Source organism: Mandrillus leucophaeus, unplaced genomic scaffold, assembly GCF_000951045.1.
Source record: "Mandrillus leucophaeus isolate KB7577 unplaced genomic scaffold, Mleu.le_1.0 Scaffold309, whole genome shotgun sequence".
Classification (NCBI taxonomy): Eukaryota; Metazoa; Chordata; class Mammalia; order Primates; family Cercopithecidae; genus Mandrillus; species Mandrillus leucophaeus.
Genome location: NW_012103243.1, coordinates 660,986 through 681,079, shown reverse-complemented (window position 1 = coordinate 681,079; position 20,094 = coordinate 660,986). Strand labels below are relative to the sequence as shown.

The following is a 20,094-nucleotide window of genomic DNA, read 5'->3' as shown; positions in this document are numbered from 1 at the left end:
GTTTTTAATACATAGAGCATTGTCTGGAATGTGAGGGAGCCAAGCTCCAGGTGGTCTCACCGGCTCCTGGTTTCACAAGTATGAATAAGATATTCAAGAGTGAGACCCAGGGCAAAAACCAATCCCTTTAACCAGGTGTAAGTACGCTACTGATTGCCAGTATTTTTCAACTATCCACTCAGTGGACGGAGGTTACTTGGCCCATAGATTCTTTCTGATAGTATGGAGAAATCTGTATTTATATCTTTGTCTATATCTATATCTATCTATATCTGCCTATTTCTATATCTGCCTATCTCTATCATCTCTATTTCTATTTATGTCTACATATACATACATGTGTTTATACAGGTGTGTATATAATATATATGTATTTTATATATGTATGTATAATACATATGTGTGTATTTACATGTATCTATGTAATGTTCCTATCTGTTCATTCATTCATGTTTTGGAAATAGGTATGCCTGGTACAATTAGTTGAGAGGTCTTAACCCCTGAAATTATATCTCTACTTCCCTGTTTTTTATTTCATGTTAATCAATCACAGTTCTGATTGCAATTTGGCTTTATACGTGGTGTGGCTGCAAAGACCAAATGTGCTATTATGTCATAGTGTAATACTACATATTAGGGTCCTTTGGTCATGTGGGAGTCACATTGTTCATTGTGTTTAATAATTAATAATGTTTTATATAGTATCCTCTTGTAAGTTTTGCTAGCATGTATCAATGTCCCTAAGTCCACTAAACTGAAAATCTCTTGAGATCACTCTTCTGAAATTGAAAATTTTAGGACCCGTTGCTTGACAAAGAATTCACGAATAGTAATGCCACCTGAAGAAGCCACTCAGCAGTCAGTCACCTGATCTTCCCTGGCACACCATGAACATGGCCTGCACCAATTCAAACTCCCACAGTGAGTAAGAGTCCAGCAGGTGCTTACTGTATCTGTGCTCAAGTAATGCATAACTCACAGTGACACAAGTTTTCATCTAACCCTGTGTGCTGCCAGAACTGTAAGTAGCTTCCTGGGGTGGGACTAAGAAAAGGGAACCCTACAGTGGTAGCAGCAAGAGAGTAGAGAAGAAGAGCAGCGCATCTTAAACTCCCTTTCCTCCTACTATTGTAATTTTTTTTCACAATGAGATTCTTTCCAATAAATCCATCCAGTCAGCAGGACTGCCTTTATGCTCATGTGTGTCATGGCAACATGACACAAGCACTGTTCTCACTGATTCCTGGATTTAAACATAAAACTACTCTGAACATGTAAGGTACTCAGTGTTACATAGTGTTTACTAGTCAAAAAGAATATATTCCTTTTTAAGAAAAAGTATTAAAATAAAATGGTCTATAGTAAAACAAAAATAATCAATTGCTCTGAACACCAAATTTTTATCAAGCATGCAACACTAAACCAGACAGATAGATATTTGTTGGAATCCAATCTTTAAAATGATGACTGAGTTCCTAGTAAGAGGTTGTTCATTCTAGTCACCTTAATAACAGAATCAAGAAACCAACAACACAGGAAGAGATCTATGACAATCTGAGCCACAAACAGTGCCCAGTTTGGTGCATATGACACAGAATCCCTCCCTCCCTCCTTTTTTCCTTTTCCCTCCCTCCCTCCCTCCCTCCCTCCGTTCCTTCCTCCTTCCCTCCCTCCTTTCCTTCCTTCCTTCCTTCCTTCCCTGCTACCTTCCCCCTTCCCTTTCTTCTTTCCTTCTTCATACTTCCTCCCCTCTTCTCTTCTTTCCATAAATATTTATTGGGAGCTTTCCATGTGACAGGCATGTAGGCAAGTATTAGGGATGTAACAGAGAACTTCAACATGTTTCAGACACTCTTGAAGATCAGAATCTAAGGCAGTGAGTCTCACTAAGATACAGATAAATTCTCATTCAGATAAAACTTGCAGACCAACCTGTGTAGCAAGATATAGTCAAGTTTATTGGGATGGAAGGGACAGAGAGTTACTCTCTGTTTAATCCTAAGTTATCATTTTAAACCACAGCTATCCCCACACAGCCATTTATTAAAAATCTACTGAAAACATAAAATAACACACTGTAAATGTGTTTATTTATGTGCCATGAAAATATTTATAACTTTATGACATCTTGAATGTTAGGATCCTTAGGTGAGTTACAAATATACTAAAGAATGTATCCTATGTTAACAAAGAATACACTCGTTGAACAAGAATACACTTGTTCATGTATTGCTCAAGGGAAGGCATGATATTTTACCCCAAACTTTCCTCCTTGCCTTATTTAGCCCAATAACTTCCCAATATACGCTGAATATGCAAATCAAATGGTACCCAATGATGTCAGCTAAGTTGAAAAAGAGTTTAAAATGATACAGACCACTTCTCTTCTACCAGAATGTTCTAGATGTATGAGAAATTTAGAGCTTAGGTATTTTCCAATTTCTAGGCACCAGAATTCAGAATAGTTCTTTCTGTAATATTAGGGATATTATCCATTTTTACATAGATGAGAAACCCAATTTTTTTCATGTAGATGAGTGTAGAATATATGAATTATGTATGAATGATGAATCGAAGATATAGATCAGCAGTGTATATCTTTCAGGTACATATTTAATAAAATAGTGTACCAATTGTAATTTAAGAAGAGTAATTCTGAGGAGCAGTTCATAAAGCTTCCAGCTTTGTTCTTGTGACACATTTCCTGGTAGAAATATGTTATCCTAGACCTTGACCCTGCCCACATTACCTCTTTAGCACCCTCATGTCTGGGAAAGTCCAGCCAGCTCTACTTGTGTGGCATGGGAGAAACAAACATTCTTCAGTAGAATGAATTATGCAACCAAACGTATCAGTGATAACTGTGGTTTCAACTACATTGAAGAGTAGCCAAAAATCGAACTGACCAAACTTCAGATCTCTCTTGGCCTTACTTGAACTCATTTAATACATCTGTGACTCTTTAACTTTCTGCCTTATAGAAAGAAAATTAAAATGTTCTATACTACTATGCAGGTAAGACTCAGTAAAAAATAAAATGCTTTTCTAGAAAAAATTCAATAAGTTGTTATTGATTAACAAAGACCTTTCTTTCCTAATTAGATTTTGATGCAAATTTATCATTTAAGGTCTCTAAGGTGCTTTAAGTTTTCGAGAGGAAAAAAATTTTATAAACATTGTATGTAATTATGTGGGTAAATATTCACAAAATTATAGTGATTCACTAGAGCAACAGAGTATAAACATAAAATACATCTGGAAAAGAAGATAAGGAAGAAAACATGGGTGGTCAATTTCCCAACCTATACTCTTTCTAATAAATCAAAGGTTGCCTCTACACAGAAATAATATATTATCTCTCACATCTTGAAAGCTGCTAGAATCATTTCAAGGAAAAGTGGGCTAATACCTAAACCATCTCCAATCAGACATAGAGCTTCCTGAATAACTGAATGAATGTCCCCTGCTTGCAAAGCGTTCATTTTCTCCCTTGCACAATGCAGGCTACTTTTCGCCTTTATACCAAGTTTGTTGTAGCCTTCAGATAGCCACAGTCCTCAACTGTGTTTGCAGAACATTCTGCTATCTCTCCCTTATTTATTTCTTTTGGATCCAGCATCTGCTTTTATCCCTTGTATCTCTGATTTAAAATTCTCAGAAAAATCCTCCTGGAAAGGTGCTTGTTCTTTTCACTCTCTTAGCTGTCCATTGGATGTCAATACAAATAAGAGACTTGGAGCAAAAACAGAACAAACCATCTTATCTTTGAGCTGTGTAACTGCAAACAAAATCTCTTTTGTAATACATAAACATGTAATATTTTACTTTACTTTGTCAAAAGATGGGGCACTTTTAGAACATCTGCACTTTCTAGCTGCATTTACTAGTGGTGATGACAGTGGAGTGGGGTGGGGAGGAAAAGGGGGTCAGAAAGTTGACACTTTTGTCTCCCCTACAAAAGTAATTGTTCTGAAAGTCGCAACTAAATTCATAGTCAAAATGTGTAAATTTAGTGGTTGTTAAAAATAATCTGAGTTTTCAGCAGAGAAAGATAACTGATAATCACCAATAAGAAATAACTCTCTCTGGATATTCTTTAAACATATCCAATCCCTCCTAGATATTTCCCACTTTGTGAATTGCATTTGCAGTATTGGGAAAATGCTGATGTAACAAATACTTCAGAGTTTTCTCCTGTCTTCCACACAATGCTAGAGGATACACACGATTACATGCACCTGTATTGTTTGGTCGTTTTGTCTCCTTTGGGAAGAATCAAGAGGATGAATTGATCCAATTTGGATGCAGAATCCATGGGAAAAGCAGCTCTTACTATGAGAATACATTGCATTGATAAAACTGCACATATAAAAACAATATTGAACTTTTGGACTGCTCACTGAGTATGTGTTTGTGTGCATGTACACATGAAAGCCCCTGCACACATCTACAGGAATTAGCTGGTCATTTCAGACATCAATAACTGCTGGCTCTTTTATAAAGAGGATGTTGTGTCTTCCATTTTGGACACCTGTGAAAAATGTTCTTAAATCACTTTCTGTTTTTATCATTAAATGTGGGAATATACCTAAAAACCAGAGCAAAAACTATTCTTCATGGGAGGTCTGAAACATTTATCATTTTTTTTTCTAAAAAAGTAGGGAAATTCTGTATTTAGCCTTTTGCAGTAGAAGGTAATGAATAACTCTGAGATCAGATAACTACTAGAAGGTTAACTCTATTCTATTAATTTTATTAATAAACTAATGATGCTTACATTTAAAGTTTGAAGGCTTAGGAACTTTGAATTGGCAATTTGATCTTTATAAATTAAAAAAGAGTAGATAGCTAACAACTCATTCTATGTTTCACCTTAAATGATTATGTATTAGGGAGTTTCAACAGGAGTTTTCTTTTTATTGACAAGAAAATGGCACTCTTCCTCTGAAAAAAAAAAAAAAGTTTTATTTCTAAAAAACAAATCAAAACAAAAAAGATAAAACATGGGAATAATGGAAGAAACTTTAAAAAGAAACCAAGACATTACAAGAGATACTTAGTGGCTATTCCATTCACACAAACTGCCACACTGAGATTTAGCAAAAATGTTGTGGTTCCTCTTAATCTGGCTCCATTACTAATTCTTAGCCACCACCCCTGTGTTCGTCAACAAGTGCCCAATGTTCCAGTCATACCAGATCAAAGAAGCCTTTTTATCCAACAAGAGAGGCTCCTCTTGTCCATATGTCTGAAGGGATTACGATTGTTTTACACTCTTCAATTGGAATATCAGCACATTAAAGCTTTTTAACCTACTATACTTTTTTCCTTGCTCACATATTGCCTACTGGTTAACTTTTTCTAAAGTAGACCTTTCATCTCCTTTGGAAATTACTGAGGCAGATGATTTCCTCTTAGATTTCCCCAAAGGTTTTATAAAACTTCTCAAGTTCATTCTGTATCTTGCACAGCTGTGGCTTGTGGTCTCAAGAGGCATCTGAAACGTGTAACAACTCAGAAGCATCAGATGTTAGACAACTGACCAGTGTGCATGCTCCTTGTCCAGACACCAGTTCCCACAAGCTGATTTCTTACAACACTCAAACTCAAACCTTTTCTTCAATTAACATTATATTTCTGACTTTGATGCTAGTCTCTTTACCAGACACATAAAATCTGAACTTTCAGTTGGGCGTGGTGGCTCATGCCTGTAATCCCAGCACTTGGGGAGGGCGAGGCGGGTGGATCACCTGAGGTCAGGAGCTCGAGACCACTCTGGCCAGCATGGTGAAACCCTGTCTCTACTAAAAATACAAAAATTAACCAGGCATGGTGGCGGCATCTATAATCTCAGCTACTCTACTGAGGAGACTGAGGCAAAAGAATCGCTTAAACCTGGGAGGCAGAAGTTGCAGTAGCTGAGATCGTACCACTGCACTCCAGCCTGGGCAACAAAGTGAGACTGTCTCAAAACAAACCAACCAACAAACAAAAACAACCTGACTTTCAGTCACAATTGTTGTCTTTCCTTTCACATATGAATGGTTGATTCCAGAGGCCTACCTCTATTTCCAGGTTATTCTTTGTTTCCAGGTAATTCATAAGTTATTGTTCATTGCTCAGAATTATTCCTTCTGTCAAATGATTCTTTCCATATCCCACATCTATTCTGAATTTTATTGTCACTTCCTGTTTCTTTAATCAATTTCTTTTGAATTGGCATATTTAAAACATATATATTTATCAGGTACAACATGATGTTTTGAAATATCTATAAATTGTGGAATGGCTAAACCAACCTCATTAACATATGCATTACTTCACATGTTTACCATTTTTTTTTTTTTTGCAGTGAGAATGATTAAAATCTACTTCCTCATTGATTTTCAAGAATACAATACATTCTTATTAACTATAGTCACCACGTTGTACAATCAATCTCTTGAAGCTAACTGAAATTTTGCCTCCTTTGACCATCATATTTCTAGTTCCCCACCTCTTTTCACCAGCATTCCTCCACTCTCACTTTAGCTTCTGGTAACCAAACTCTACTCTCTGCTTCTATGGGGTTGACTTTTTTAGATTCTGCATATAACTGAGATCATGTGGTATCTGTCTTCTGTCTTTTGTGCCTGGTTTATTTCACTTAACATAATACCTTCCAGGTTTAACTTTGTTTTCACAAATGACAGGATTTACTTTCTTTGTTAAGGCTAAATAGTATTCCATTGTGTGTATATATACTACGTTTTCTTTATCCATTTATCCACTGATGAACACTTAGGTTCATTCCATATCTTGGCTATTGTGAATAATGCTGCAATCAACATGAGAAAGTAGTTATCTTTTAGATGTCTTGATTTAATTTTCTTTGACTATATACCCAGTAGTGGGATTGCTATATCATACGGTAGTTTTATTTTTAATTTTTTGAAGAACTTCCATACTGTTTTCCATAATAGCTGTATTAATTTGCATTTTGTCCAACAGTGTGCAAAGGTTTCCTTTTCTCCACATCCTCACCAACATTTATTATTTTGCATTGCATAGTAGCCATTCTAACAAATGTGAGGTGATATCTTATTGTGGTTTATGGTTTTAATTTGCATTTCTCTGATGATTAGTAATATTGATCATTTTTTCATGAACCTCTTCGCTATTTATGTGTCTTCATTGGAATAATGTCTATTTAGATCCTCCCCTTATTTGTAAATTAGGTGATGTATTTTCCTACCATTGAGTTGTAATAGTTTCTTATATATTTTGGATATTAATCCCTCATCACATGTAGGTATTGCAAATATTTTCTCCCATTCTGTAGATTATCTCTTCACTCTGTTGATTTTTTATTGTACAGAAGCTTTTCAGTTTGAGGTAATCCCATTTGTCTCTTTCCACTTTTGTTTCCTGTACTTTTGGGGTCATATCCAAAACATTGCCCAGATTAATGTCATTGACCTTTTCTCCTGTGTTTTCATTTACTAGTTCTACCGGCTCAGGTCTTATATTTAAGTCTTCAATCAATTTTGAGTTAATTTTTGTATATGGTGTGAGATAAGGATCCAATTTCATTCTTTTACATGGAGATCTCCAGTTTCTCCAATACCATTTATCGAGGAGACTGTCCTTTCCCCACTGTGTATTCTTGGCACCTTTGTCAAAAATTAACTGACTACAAATTATTAAATTTACTTCTCGGCTCTGTTTTTTGTTTCATTTGTCTATGTGCCTATTTTTATGCCAGTTCAATGCTGTGTTGATTACAATACCCTTGCAGTATATTTTGAAGTGAGGCTGTGTGATGCCTCCAGTTTTGTTCTTTTTGCTCAATATTACTTTGGCTTTTCAGGTATTTTTTGTGGTTCCATTAGAATTTTAGTTTTTTTTTTTTCTATTTCTGTGAAAAATATCATTCAAATTTTGATAAGACCTGTATTAATTCTGTACATTGTTTCGGATAGTACGGGCATTTTAACAATATGAATTCTTCCAGTTCATGAATGTGGGATATTTTGCTGTTTATTTACATTTTCTTCTATTTTTATTCTTCATTTATTTTGTTTTATAATTTTCAGTGTACAAATCCTTTATCTCCCTGGTGAAATTTATTGTAAGGTTTCATTATTTTTTTGTAACTTTTGTTAATGGAATGTTTTCTTGAGTTTTTTTGGATAGTTCATTGTTATGTATGGAAATACGACTAATTTTTGTATGTCAATTTGGTAGTCTAAAACTTTATTAGTTTTAATGGTTTTCTGATGGCATCTTTAGGATTTTGTATACATAAAATCATGCTATCTGTAAACACAGACAATTTAGCTTTTTTTCTTTTCAATTCAGATGTCTTCTATTTCTTTCTCTTGCCTAATTGCTCTGGCTAGGACTTCCAATAGTATGTTAAATAGAAATGGTGAGAGTGGACATCCTTAACTTGTTCCTGATGTTGAAAAAAACTTTCAACTTTTCCCCACTGAGTATGAGGTTAACTGTGGGTTTGTTATATATGGCCATTATTGCACTGAGGTACATTCCTTTTATACCTAATTTGTTGAGAGCTTTTATCATTAAACGATGTTGAATTTTGTCAAATGCATTTTCTGTGTCTGTTGGGATGATCATCAAGTGTTTGTCTTTCGTTCTGTTAATGTGGTCTATCACATTTACTAATTCGTGTATGTTGATCCATCCTTGCTTCCCTGGGATGAATCCCACTTGATCATGATGCCTGATCCTTTTAATGTGCTATTCAATTCAGTTTGCTAGTATTTTCTTGAAGATTTCTCATGTATGTTCATGAAAGATCCTGTCCTGTAATTTTCTTTTCTAGTAGTGTCCTTGTCTGGCTTTGGTATCAGGGTAATGCTAGACTTTTAAAATGAGTTTGAAAGTATACCCTCTTCTACATTACTTCCTAAGATTTTCTTTAAAGTAAATCACATCTAACTGAATTCCTTTTGTAACCATTTACTTTTTACAAACATTTAAAATATGTTTTACTATATATCCAAACCAAGAAGGATAAATAAAGATTGGGTTTTCAAACAATGCTGTATACTCAGTCAGCCTCTTCATTTTTTCATCCTTTTCCATGCCTTTTATCAAAAGAGGATGAACGCCTTCTCACAATCTTACCTCCTTTAGAAACAGTTAATGACCTTGTTTATATAAGGGCATTCAGTTGTCACACCCAGCTTTTACCTCAACCATGCAATGCTCTTAACCACCACACTGAATTACAGTGAATCTTGCATTTTAGACTGACGTATGGCAGCTTCACGTTGAGAATGACAGACTGACCATGTAAAAAGAGCCTCCTTCTTTGACAGTTCAAAATTGCCTTTATCAGCCATGGACTGCTTACCCTCTGACAGTTAAGGGAGAAAGGAATACACTTTTAATATAGAAGATGCAGGATATTTAACAAACCTATTTTAGCTACTGTTTTATTTTATTTGTTGTTACGGCATCTGGAACCTAAGTCCTAACCAATAAACAAATGGAATGAGGTCTTGAAATAGTACAGAATAGGAAGTTTCATCCTTTTATGTGAAATAGGACTACAATTTTGCACTTCTGAACATGTGACCTGAAGTTCATATCTGCTGCATAAAAATATGATTTAAAATTCTGATAATTACTAATATAGAAAGGATCAAGATATTGCAATAAAGGATAAGAGAGATTAGATAGTTTTCTCAGATATGGTGATCAGAGAGAACTTCTCTGAAGAAGGGATGTCTAATCAGTGATATGAAGGGTAGCCAGGAGCTGTCCATGTGAAGAGAAAGGAGAACAACCTTCAAGGTGAAGGTCCTGGAGGAGATAAAACCTTAGATTGTGAGAGAAGCTGAAAGAATTCCAGGTGACTAGACTTTGCAGGCTTTTGGAAAAGGAGCCTGAGATAGGTGGTGAGCTAGGCTTGGGTCAGAATGTGCAGGATCTTGCAGGCCAAGGTTAGGAGTATGGATTTTGTTCTTGATGCAATGATAAGCTATTAAAGGATTTAAAATAAGGGAATGGTGTGGTTTAAGTAGCGTTTTTTCAAAATGGTTTTGGTTGCTGTGTAGAGGGTGAATTGAAGAGAAAAGAGCAAGAATGGAAGCAGCAGTAGCAGTTTAAAGGCTGTCATAGAGCCTAGGAGCAAACTCATGCTGACGATGCAGAAAAGGGGAGAAAAATGGAATATCTGATGGGTACTGAGATACATTTTGAAGGGAGTTTGGATAAGAATTGCTGAAGCACTGAATTTGAGGAATATAGAAGAAAGGAAATCAGAATTCTATTTTGAATATAGTAAGGATAAGATGATTGTGAGATGTTTTTATGAGTCAATTTATGCTTCTGTAACAAACAATCCCCAAATTTCAGTGATTTATTTTATTTCTTATTTCTTATTCACCCGACAGAACTCCATGGGTTTTCCTGGTGACTTCATGCTCTTGGAAAACTCTTCTCCAAGCGGTGGTGTACAGACTTGGGATCTATCTGTGGCTTTGCGTTTCTCTAAGTCCTTGGGTTTTGTTTCAGGTTTTGGTTTTCTCTCCATTCAGCTTGTTAGTGAGTAAAGAGCACGTGGAGAGAGGGAAGATTGTGCTGAAGATTTTAATAGGCCAGTTCAGGCAGTGTCATTCATGATGTCTACCATTCCACATTGACCAAACTCAATCACATGGCCCACTTCAACTGCTGGGAAATGTAGTCTACCTATGTGCCCAGGATCAGAGGGAAAGGTTGTAGTAGCTTTCCATCATATTCAATGGGGATATAAAATGGTCTCCCGAATAAATTTGAACAAAAAAGAAGAAACAAATGTTTATTGAATCCCACTTCCAATAATGTAACCTAAGCATCTCGGGGATTATAAACATGAACAGTCCTTCTGTGTTACCCACAAAAGGCTGTGGAATTTAACTGTAAAAAAAGATACTGTGTAGATATTTGAAAAGTTGCAAAAGAAAACAATGGGATATGTCAAAGAGAAATAATTACCAAATAAATCATATAGACAGGCATCACACATTCAAGGGAGGGAAATTCACCACAGTCTAAAGGGAGTTACAGAAGTTTCCAAAATGAGTAAAAGTTTTATGTGGGTTATGAAAAATACATCAGAGTTGTCCAGGAAACAAGGACAAAAGAGACTTTTCTTAGGCAGAAAGAAGCCCATTATTAAAAATGAATTTTTCCCTATTTAAAATAACTGCCTTTTTGTCATTATTAGCACTCTTAGAAACAGTAGATTTAAATAGGCTGAATAATTATTTAGTAATCAGCTATGAAATAACTATAATCAAAATGATATTTATGTGGCTTAATGTAAATTTTCTCTTTCCAAATATACTTGTGCATATAGGCACAGCCTCAACTGCTAAACAAAGAGTGGGCTCTTTCACACTTTGAGCTCAAATCTATGACTCACTTTCTGTGGTCTCAGTTTCCTGCTTTACATAATAGAGGAATAAGATGTCAGGGCTCTCTAGGGGATCCAGGTAATTGTCAGTTGGCTAGGAGAGTTTCTACATGTTTTATATACACAGAGATGATTATATGAAGATCAGGAGAAAAGTGGAGCAACTAGCAACAGAGTCAAGAAGTGGGAATGAAAGATGATTTGTCTACATATAGAGAAATAACTTATTTCAATTGTTATGCCTGTCATTGGGTTCAGACACTTGGATCTAGCAATCAAGCTTGGAAGATGGAGCCAGGCTTGTAGAGAACCATCATGATTCACTTCTTGTAGACAGCCTTTGGCTATATATGAAATAGATTGATGATGATTATAATGTTAATAATAATAATAATTTGCACTTAGTAGCTTTCATATTTTCAAAGATGTTATAAACATTAACTAATGAAGCCCTACAGCAACTCATAAGGTAGCTATTACCTGTATTGTGCAAATAAATAACCACGGCCAGCAAAGGTTAAGTGGGCAGCCTGAAGTCATATAGTAATTCAAAGCCGGGGAAACGGAGATTGATTTCTAGCCACAATGTTGGCTCCTTGATGTCTAGACCACTGTCCTTTCCTAGGCAAAGGAAGCTAAGAGTTTGCAGAGCAGAAAATGGGTTATGAGGGAAAGAGCAGAAGTCTGAGGTTTACGAGTATGCGCAGGAGCTGGGTTAGAATTTCCCAGAGTCAGTAATCCAACAGGGACACACACGCGAAACGCTGTTCCCGCCAGAGCTAGCTTCCGACGCAGGCGCTCCGCCGCCCTCACAGCGGAGTGATCAGTCTCGCGGCAGTGACCCGCAGGCACGCTGGGCTTCATTACCAGAATACAGGCAACTTTCAGGTAGAAATGAGGCTGCTTCCTTGAATTCCTTAATATTTAACACAGTGCCTGGCATATCTGATATAATAAATAGATATGATGTAATAAATATGTTTTGAATCAATAAATGAATATGTAAAACATTTTTGTAAACTTGGTCTGAAGTATAGAAAAAAATCGCTGTAAAATGAAATAATTCCAAAAAGCAATGAAATTACTGACTGAATTGAAAGAAGAGAAACCTTCATGTAGAAACCTGAAGCATTAACATTGGTGGAAAATATCGGGCTTGGAAGACAGGCCAGAATTTTCTGTGACAATTGGCTACTCTACTATCTTCAGTTTACTCATTTGTAAGCGGTAATAATAACAAATAGGAGCCTCAGACAATTGCTACAAGAGTCAGCTGAGACAGTATGTGCAGATCATCTCTCATTAGATCACGCCAAGTCCAAAATACGGATTTGTGTTCTTTCCTCCTTTGAAAAGCAATCGTATCTCTAAACCTTAATAGTTGTAAATGTTTAAAAGTACTATTCTTGCCTCTATGTAGAAAAAGCTATTTTCATATGGACAATGCTTTCTCAGGAAGGTAAAAGGAGGGAAATATTGAGACAGTTTTCTCCCTAATGCTATGTGAGAAAGAAAAGACATGCACAACTTGCATTCCATTTAAGCCACACAGTCTTAAGAAACACCACATAAATGAGCAAGTTGGAGGTTAGCTAATTTATCTGATACAAACAGTCCCAAATTAATTTAAGGACCTCACATATCTAATGTAGTAAAGACAGTGGATTTTTTTTTTTTTTTTTTTGCAGCCTCTAGAAAATTCCACTTTAGATAATAGTTTATACCTTTAATTTGTATTGAGCTCATAGGGTGTCCTTAGCTTTCTCTCCTTAGCTATCATGTCCCTAAATGGACTAGGGATTGCTGAGAGCATAATGAAGGATGAACAGGGAGGGCATGGAGGCAGATGCTGAGAAAGCTCACTGGAAAGCTTAGTTCAGGAATCTAGGAGACAAATTCATGTGCTGCCTGATAATGCTAGCTCCAAAAATTAGGAAAACAAAGTATAATTGGGGTTACACCTTAGAGTACTATAAAGTAAATTAGTTACCATCTTTATTAGTTGATTAACACTGCAATATATCTCTGGGTTTAACACAAATACAATGTGAGATCACTCTTAAGCTGAGCCACCCACAATGGATTAGTGTGTTTGGCTCTATTAAAAGCTTTGCAAAGAAGCGATAAAAACTTAGTTTTGAGTGGTGAAGAGACATAATTTTATATCTGTCATTACCATTAGGACACACCAATGTAGAATTGAGGGAAGTGAATGTTACAACGAAGCATTTATGTTTTTGATACATTCTCAATGCATCAAATGTTTGTATCACACTAATTTCTCTTGCTTGAAGAGAATAATATTCCATGTGCAAGTCTGTTACTCTGTCAGATAAAATATAAACTTGTTAGTAGTTGTTAAATATAAAGGAAATAGTTTAAATCAGAACACCAAGCAAATAGAATCTTTTTCTTGAAGCCAAATTGGTTCACACACTCACACCCTTCATTAATTCTGTTGATTAGCATGATTCAAATTCTGTATTTGAAATTCAGAATTGCAACTTAATTGATACTTGCAACTATTGTCATTTCTCATTACACATGTTCAGCCTTAGCATGGATTTGGAATTTACATTAATAAATTTAAAATCCCTGCATTTACTGTTCTCATTTTTTCCTCTCTCTTATCTTCCTAGTGATTATATTTATCACGAAGGATCAGGCACAAGAATCAACCTTTTACAAATATACTTTGATCTCAGAGAATCAAAATACATAAAATCACAAAACACATAAAATTTGTTTTTAAAAATTAATATGAAAACAAGTGAATTTAAGAAAATACAGAGGAAATCGAATCAGCTCAATAATTATATACTTTTTTCTGAAAAAATTACTAAAAGTGTTTTTAAAACCAACCTACCACATTCTTCTGTAGTGTTTTTAATACCTTCCCTGTTCACCAGCATACACATCTATATAACAATTCTCATTCAAATACGGTACATCTATTTGCAAATAATATAATGGTTTGGAGATAATAAGAGTACTAAAGCAGTTCAACACTAACTATACTTTAGTCATGCTTTCAACATATTTGAAAACAAGTTTGTTAGAATTAATACAGAAGTGATCAGAATAATAAGTTAAATAATAACCATGATTGATGGAAGTATTAGTTTTTGAGAACTTTGCTTTAATGACTTTTGAGAAATGTTGACCTAGACGTCTCAAATATTATTAATGGTCCTAAATGATTTCTGTGTCCATCAAGTCATTTGCAACTGTGACTATTTCCACAGCTGAGCTGATGTTCTGAGCATACCCTAAGCTGAATGGCACACAGTATTTTCAACTTGACAATGGCTGCATTTTAGTATTTTTGCTGATGATCTTGCCTTCCTGTTTCTGTTACATATAGTTGGCAGGTATCATTTAGAAACTCATTCAGAAATGTAAATGTGTCAGGTATATGCGCTATAGTGAGCATTTAAAAAAGTTTCTTCTCTGGCATTGGTGTCAAATACTGTTCATTAAAGTAGGTTACCTGGGAAAATGTTCACCTTTTTGTGCAGACTAGTTAGGGCACTTTTGCCTAAAGACAAGAGAATGGGCTAAACACATTGCTCAGCTTTCTTCTGATACTGTGAGTTTCCAAAACAATGACTTTTGTCGGCATCTTTTTTCCTTCCAATTTGCAGATTTTTGGTGGCATTTCTTTTCCTGGATTATTTAATTATTGGTGATATTTGATATAGACTAGGAGTGAGTCTGCTTTGAAATACTTTGAAATGTTTTTAAACTTGCTCTGAATTCTATTAAATGTATTTACATGTGGTTTGCACGTGAAATGTGTACATCTGTTCAAGAAAAAAACTCTTAGGTGGAAAATGAGCAGGGACTGGTAAGAAAGATTTTCTAAAATCCTTCCTAAGTTTCATGTGTCAAATCCAATTAATCCATTTTTGATGGATCAGTGTAGGAAATTTAAGTTACACAAACGATGAAATACAGTTTGTTTTCACAACAGCAAGTATGATTACATTAAATGTTTCTAGTTGGAATAATACATAAGAATATTAGTAGTTTCATTGATTTGAAATCCAAGTTGATTATATTACTCCTTTTTTGAGAGACTTATTCTTAAATGGGGAATGAACACACAGATCAGAAAGTCATGGTCTGAAAAGAAAGTGTGGCTCAGCATTTCCTTGGATAATGTGCTTGACTTTCAGGGCCTCTGCTACCTCATATAAAAGGTTTTGCTATCACTATACAACCTCCAACCTCACTTCTAGCTTGAAATACTGTGATTTCAAATGTACTCCTGGGAAAATGAAAAAATAAAGTCATGCACTACTTAATACTAAGCATTCAGATTTTTTATATGAATGAAAGAATTAACCAAAATAGTTTTTCAAGGAAAAGAAACTAAATAATCAATAATGAGAAAAAGGTCAGCATGAGGTTAATACAAAATGTTTACTTATTTATTTATTTATTTTTTTTCTAACTTTTTTTTGAGATAGGGTCTCACTCTGTTGCCTAGGCTCGAGTGCAGTAGTGAAAGCATGACTCACTGCAGCCTCAACCTCCTGGATTCAAGCAATCCTCCTGCCTCAGCCTCCCAAGTAGCTGGGACCACAGGCACATGACACCATATGGAGAAAATTTATTAATTTTCTGTAGAGATGGTGTTTCCCCATGTTACCAGGCTGGTCTTCAACTCCTGGGCTCAGGCAATTCTCCCACTTCAGTCTCCCAAAGTGCTGGGATTGCAGGCATGAGCCACTACTGCACCTAACCCAAAATGTTTAATTGCCATAAAAAATTGTCTAAAGGCTGTGTTGGAAGCTGGTGATTTTTGTGATGATGTTCGCTTATTTTTGGCATTTCTCAAATGATCAGTTTACAGTAATGTTCCTCTGCTACCCAGGGGGTAGCAAAGTGATGCAGCCTCACTTTTTCTCTAAAGTATTTTTTGGAACAGACAATCAGAAAAAAGGGAAATGGATCCTGCTGCCTCTCCAGAAAGACCATGATCTGTTATCACTGGTTTGTTCATCCTGTCATCTCTATCCTCACTCCTCAAAGGTCTGGGAGAGGGATGGCTGCAGTGATGTAGGGAGATGGTCACATACCTTTCCTCTCAAACTTCTTATCCTGCTGGTTTCCCTACCCCTGGACATGATAAAGTCCCTTCATTGAAATAACAGCTAGATCTCAAAACCAGCACATTGAGGATGAATGGAGGTTGTATTTTTAAAAAAGATTGCTATCTAGCACCATACAAGGAAAAAAAGTCTTACTCACTTAAGCCTTCAAAAACACAGACTCAAAAGGGAAGATCCTGAGTTGCTTCCTAGTTTCCAGATGTCTTTCTCTCTATGATCCTTTATTTACCCAAAGACTCTTGAAGGCCTCTAGTCTTGTGTACAGCCTCTTTTACCCCCAATTAGGAAACCCCTGAGGGTTTTCCTCCTCTTGTTCTTTGAATTTTGACAGCCAACCTAGTACTTCGGCCTTTACTTAAATGTTAATGAAAGTACTCTTTAGCCTGGACAACACTAATTCTCTTTTTTTTTTCTTTTGGTTGATAATGTCCAAAGATGCCTGCTTTATTTCCTGTTAGGTGATTGCATTTCAGGCTGGTTACATCAAATAACTGTCTAATTACCAACTAATTTTGTGCCTCTGAACTACAAATCAATAAGCCGATTTGGCAGGGAATAACAGTGTCAACAGCTTGTGAGGGGCTGGGTTTTCCAAATAAATGGTTTGGGTTGGCAGAGTGTTGAGTGGAGCCGAGGGTAATGTCCAGGATTGTTTAAAGGCCCTGACACCTGATTAAGTGAAGCTAAAGCCCCATAGGTCCCTAGGCCAAAGTCCTCCACCCCAAATCCTAAGAGCATAGTTGTTGCTTCTCTTTTGGTGAACTATGGTCAAATAAGAGGTTGATCTGCCTGGGACTAGCAAAGGGAATTCAATGCCTGTTCATGGCTGGCATACCCCCTGCCCTCACTCCCACCCTAAGGTCCAGCTCCTTCTACAGAAAATGTGAGGCTTCTGGTAATTCCTTGTCATTTTAGTTCTGCTTTGAAAAGAAAAGGGAATGACCATAGGGTAGCCAAAGTGGGTGCAGACACTTTGGCAGAGGTCCAGTAGCCTCAGGCACAGAACTGGGTGGAGTGAGAGGTCTGTGCTGGCTAGGAAGTGCTCCTCTAAAACCTCAGGGCTGAGTTTCTTGGGAATAGATATCAAAGGGAAGAATTTGTTAACCAAATTTCAAGATCATGGGAGCTGTTCATATAAGCACGCAGAAACTCGGAGAAGGTCAAGATCAAGGAAGAAAGAGAGATAAGAAAGGAATGAGAAGCTCTCATCACGAGATGGGAGCTCAGTAACAGTAAGTCATTATCATATGAACTATTACCTTCTCTAAATGGTTTTTCTCATCCTAAAAAAAAACCCACAAGCTTCCTTTTACATTTGAGAAACTCTTGTCCAAGAACACATTGATAAGCTACTGTTTTTCCCCCTGACTAAAAGAAACTATGTCACTTAGAAAAGGACTTTCTCACCAACAGCTGTAAGCTGAGGCCTATCAAGACTCTTTCTCTGCTTCACCTCCATGTAGCTGTCACCAGGCAGTTCCTCTGGCTGTCAGGGGCTCTGTATGTGTGTGTTGATACCAGAGTCAGAGCAAGAGCCCTGATCCATTGGCCCTTCACGCTCACTCTGTGGAAGAACGCCCTGGCAGATCCTTTACCAAAAGCTAGTGACTTTGCGAAAGTGATGCAGTCCTTGTTCTGGCTAGGCTATACCATCTCGTGAGCCCAAGCAGAGTCTCCAAACATGTTGGATTCTGCTGTTGCTGAGAAGACATACACCGCAGGGTGCTAGCTGGGGAGTGAATGCAGAAGCAAGACACCACAGAGAGGTTGGACACTTAGGTTGTGTGATTCAAGACACACTGAATAAGTCCAAGGGTGGAAGGAAGAACGGGGAGGAGAAGACTGAATTCTAAATAACATCTCAGAAGGCCAGAGTCCCATTAGATGGGCTCCGGATTGAACTTTTCTGCCAGGAAGGTATTCACAAAGGCCTCCACAATGGCAGGGGTGATCTCCTCCCACGTCCATCACATACTCGGTTAGTGTTGACATGTCCAGGGTAGTGAGCAAAGGGGCAGCCTCAGGAGGGTTGGTGTAACCTTGCAGAAAGTCAATCATGTCATCCTCCTCAGGTACAAAAAAATGGAAGTGATGCTCCTTCTCTTTGGCTTTGCACTTGGCAATGATTTTCTCAGCTATTGGCTGAATCAGTTGCTTGGCTTCCTGGGACTCTCTGTCATCCTCAGAATCTACAAAAAGGAGGAGGTAGGGGCCAGCTGAGCTGCACAGTGTTGGAGTCAGAGAGCTTCAGCATGGGCTTGGGTGCCATGGGAACTCCCAGTCGTCCTCGTCGTTAAGCACTTCCACTCACCCCGCCACATGATCACCTCGTCCTGTGGGTCCAGCACAATGAGCATGAGGAATGCCTTGGATTCTATACAGCCAGTTGGGGTCTGACCTCCAGGCCTCTTCAGTGTAGGGGATAGTGAGTCAGAACCTTTCACTGAAGTACTGTTTGAAGGACTCTTCTGATCTGTCTTCACTGACTAAGATAATCTCAAAGTTCTGGCCTGCCTCGTTGATCTTCCAATAAGATTCCACAAGGACCTGGGTGAGGCTTTGGCAGGATGAATACCCATGTGCAGAGAAATAGGGTCCTATGTAAGACCTTTTGGGGTTGCTGCTCTCCAGGAACTGTGAGTCATTTCTAAGGAAGGGACCTGCAATGACTTCCCTGAAGAATTTAGGTCCCCAAGGGAATTCCATACCTTCGGGGTAATCTCGGATCACCAGCAGCCCATTCTTTCACACAGGCTTTCCAGTGGTGGCATCTATGAATATCAGCAATGGAATATTGGAAATTTGGTATTTGTTCCAAAGTTTCTGTGCTTCTCCTTGTAGAGTAGTGTCAGCCAAGGCATGCCCCACATGAAGTCCTACCACTGCCACTGGTCGTCCTTGCTGTTGCTCATCACCAGCTTCTAACCAAGCTGCTCCTCCAAGAAGCCCATCTTGGCCCACCACAACCCCAGCGCATAAGCAGGTGGGTAGGCAGGCAGCGGCGACCCTGATTCCTCTGTGCATGTGGCCTGGACACTGATCATTCTTAATCGCAACAAGGGTGCTGGTGGGCACTCTGATGCCAGGTTCAACTCCCTATCATGGAGAGCTGTAGCTGATTTTTTATCTAATTACCTAAGAAGCAGCATGCAAAAATAAGTGAGCACCACTTATTTGTCTTGGTAGTATATTAGTCCATTTTCACACTACTATAAAGATACTACCCTAGACTGAGTAATTTATAAACAAAAGAGGTTTAGTTGACTCATAGTTCTGCATGACTGGGGAGGTCTCAGCAAAGTTACAATCATGGTGAAAGGCAAAGCGGAAGCAGGCACCTTTTTCACAAGGTCGCAGCAGACAGAGTGTGCAAGGGAAACTGCCGTTTTTAAAATCATCATATCTCATGAGAACACCCTCACTATCATGAGAACAGCATGGGGGCAACCGACCCTGTGATCCAATCATCTCCTACAAGGTCCCTCCCGTGACATGTAGGAATTAAAATTCCACACGAGATTTGGGTGAGGACACAGAGTCAAACCATATCATTCAGCTCCTGGCCCC

The 20,094-nt window shown here is 37.5% G+C and overlaps 1 protein-coding gene across 1 annotated transcript; it reads right to left on the bottom strand.

The window, feature by feature from the left end:
• Window positions 1–18,407: 18,407 nt before the first annotated feature.
• LOC105544797 (nucleoredoxin-like) lies at window positions 18,408–19,551 on the bottom strand. Its single transcript, XM_011987400.1, is given in 4 exon segments — window positions 18,408–18,485; window positions 18,487–18,716; window positions 18,894–18,954; window positions 19,408–19,551. Coding segments are annotated over 4 exon segments (513 nt in total).
• Window positions 19,552–20,094: the final 543 nt, after the last annotated feature.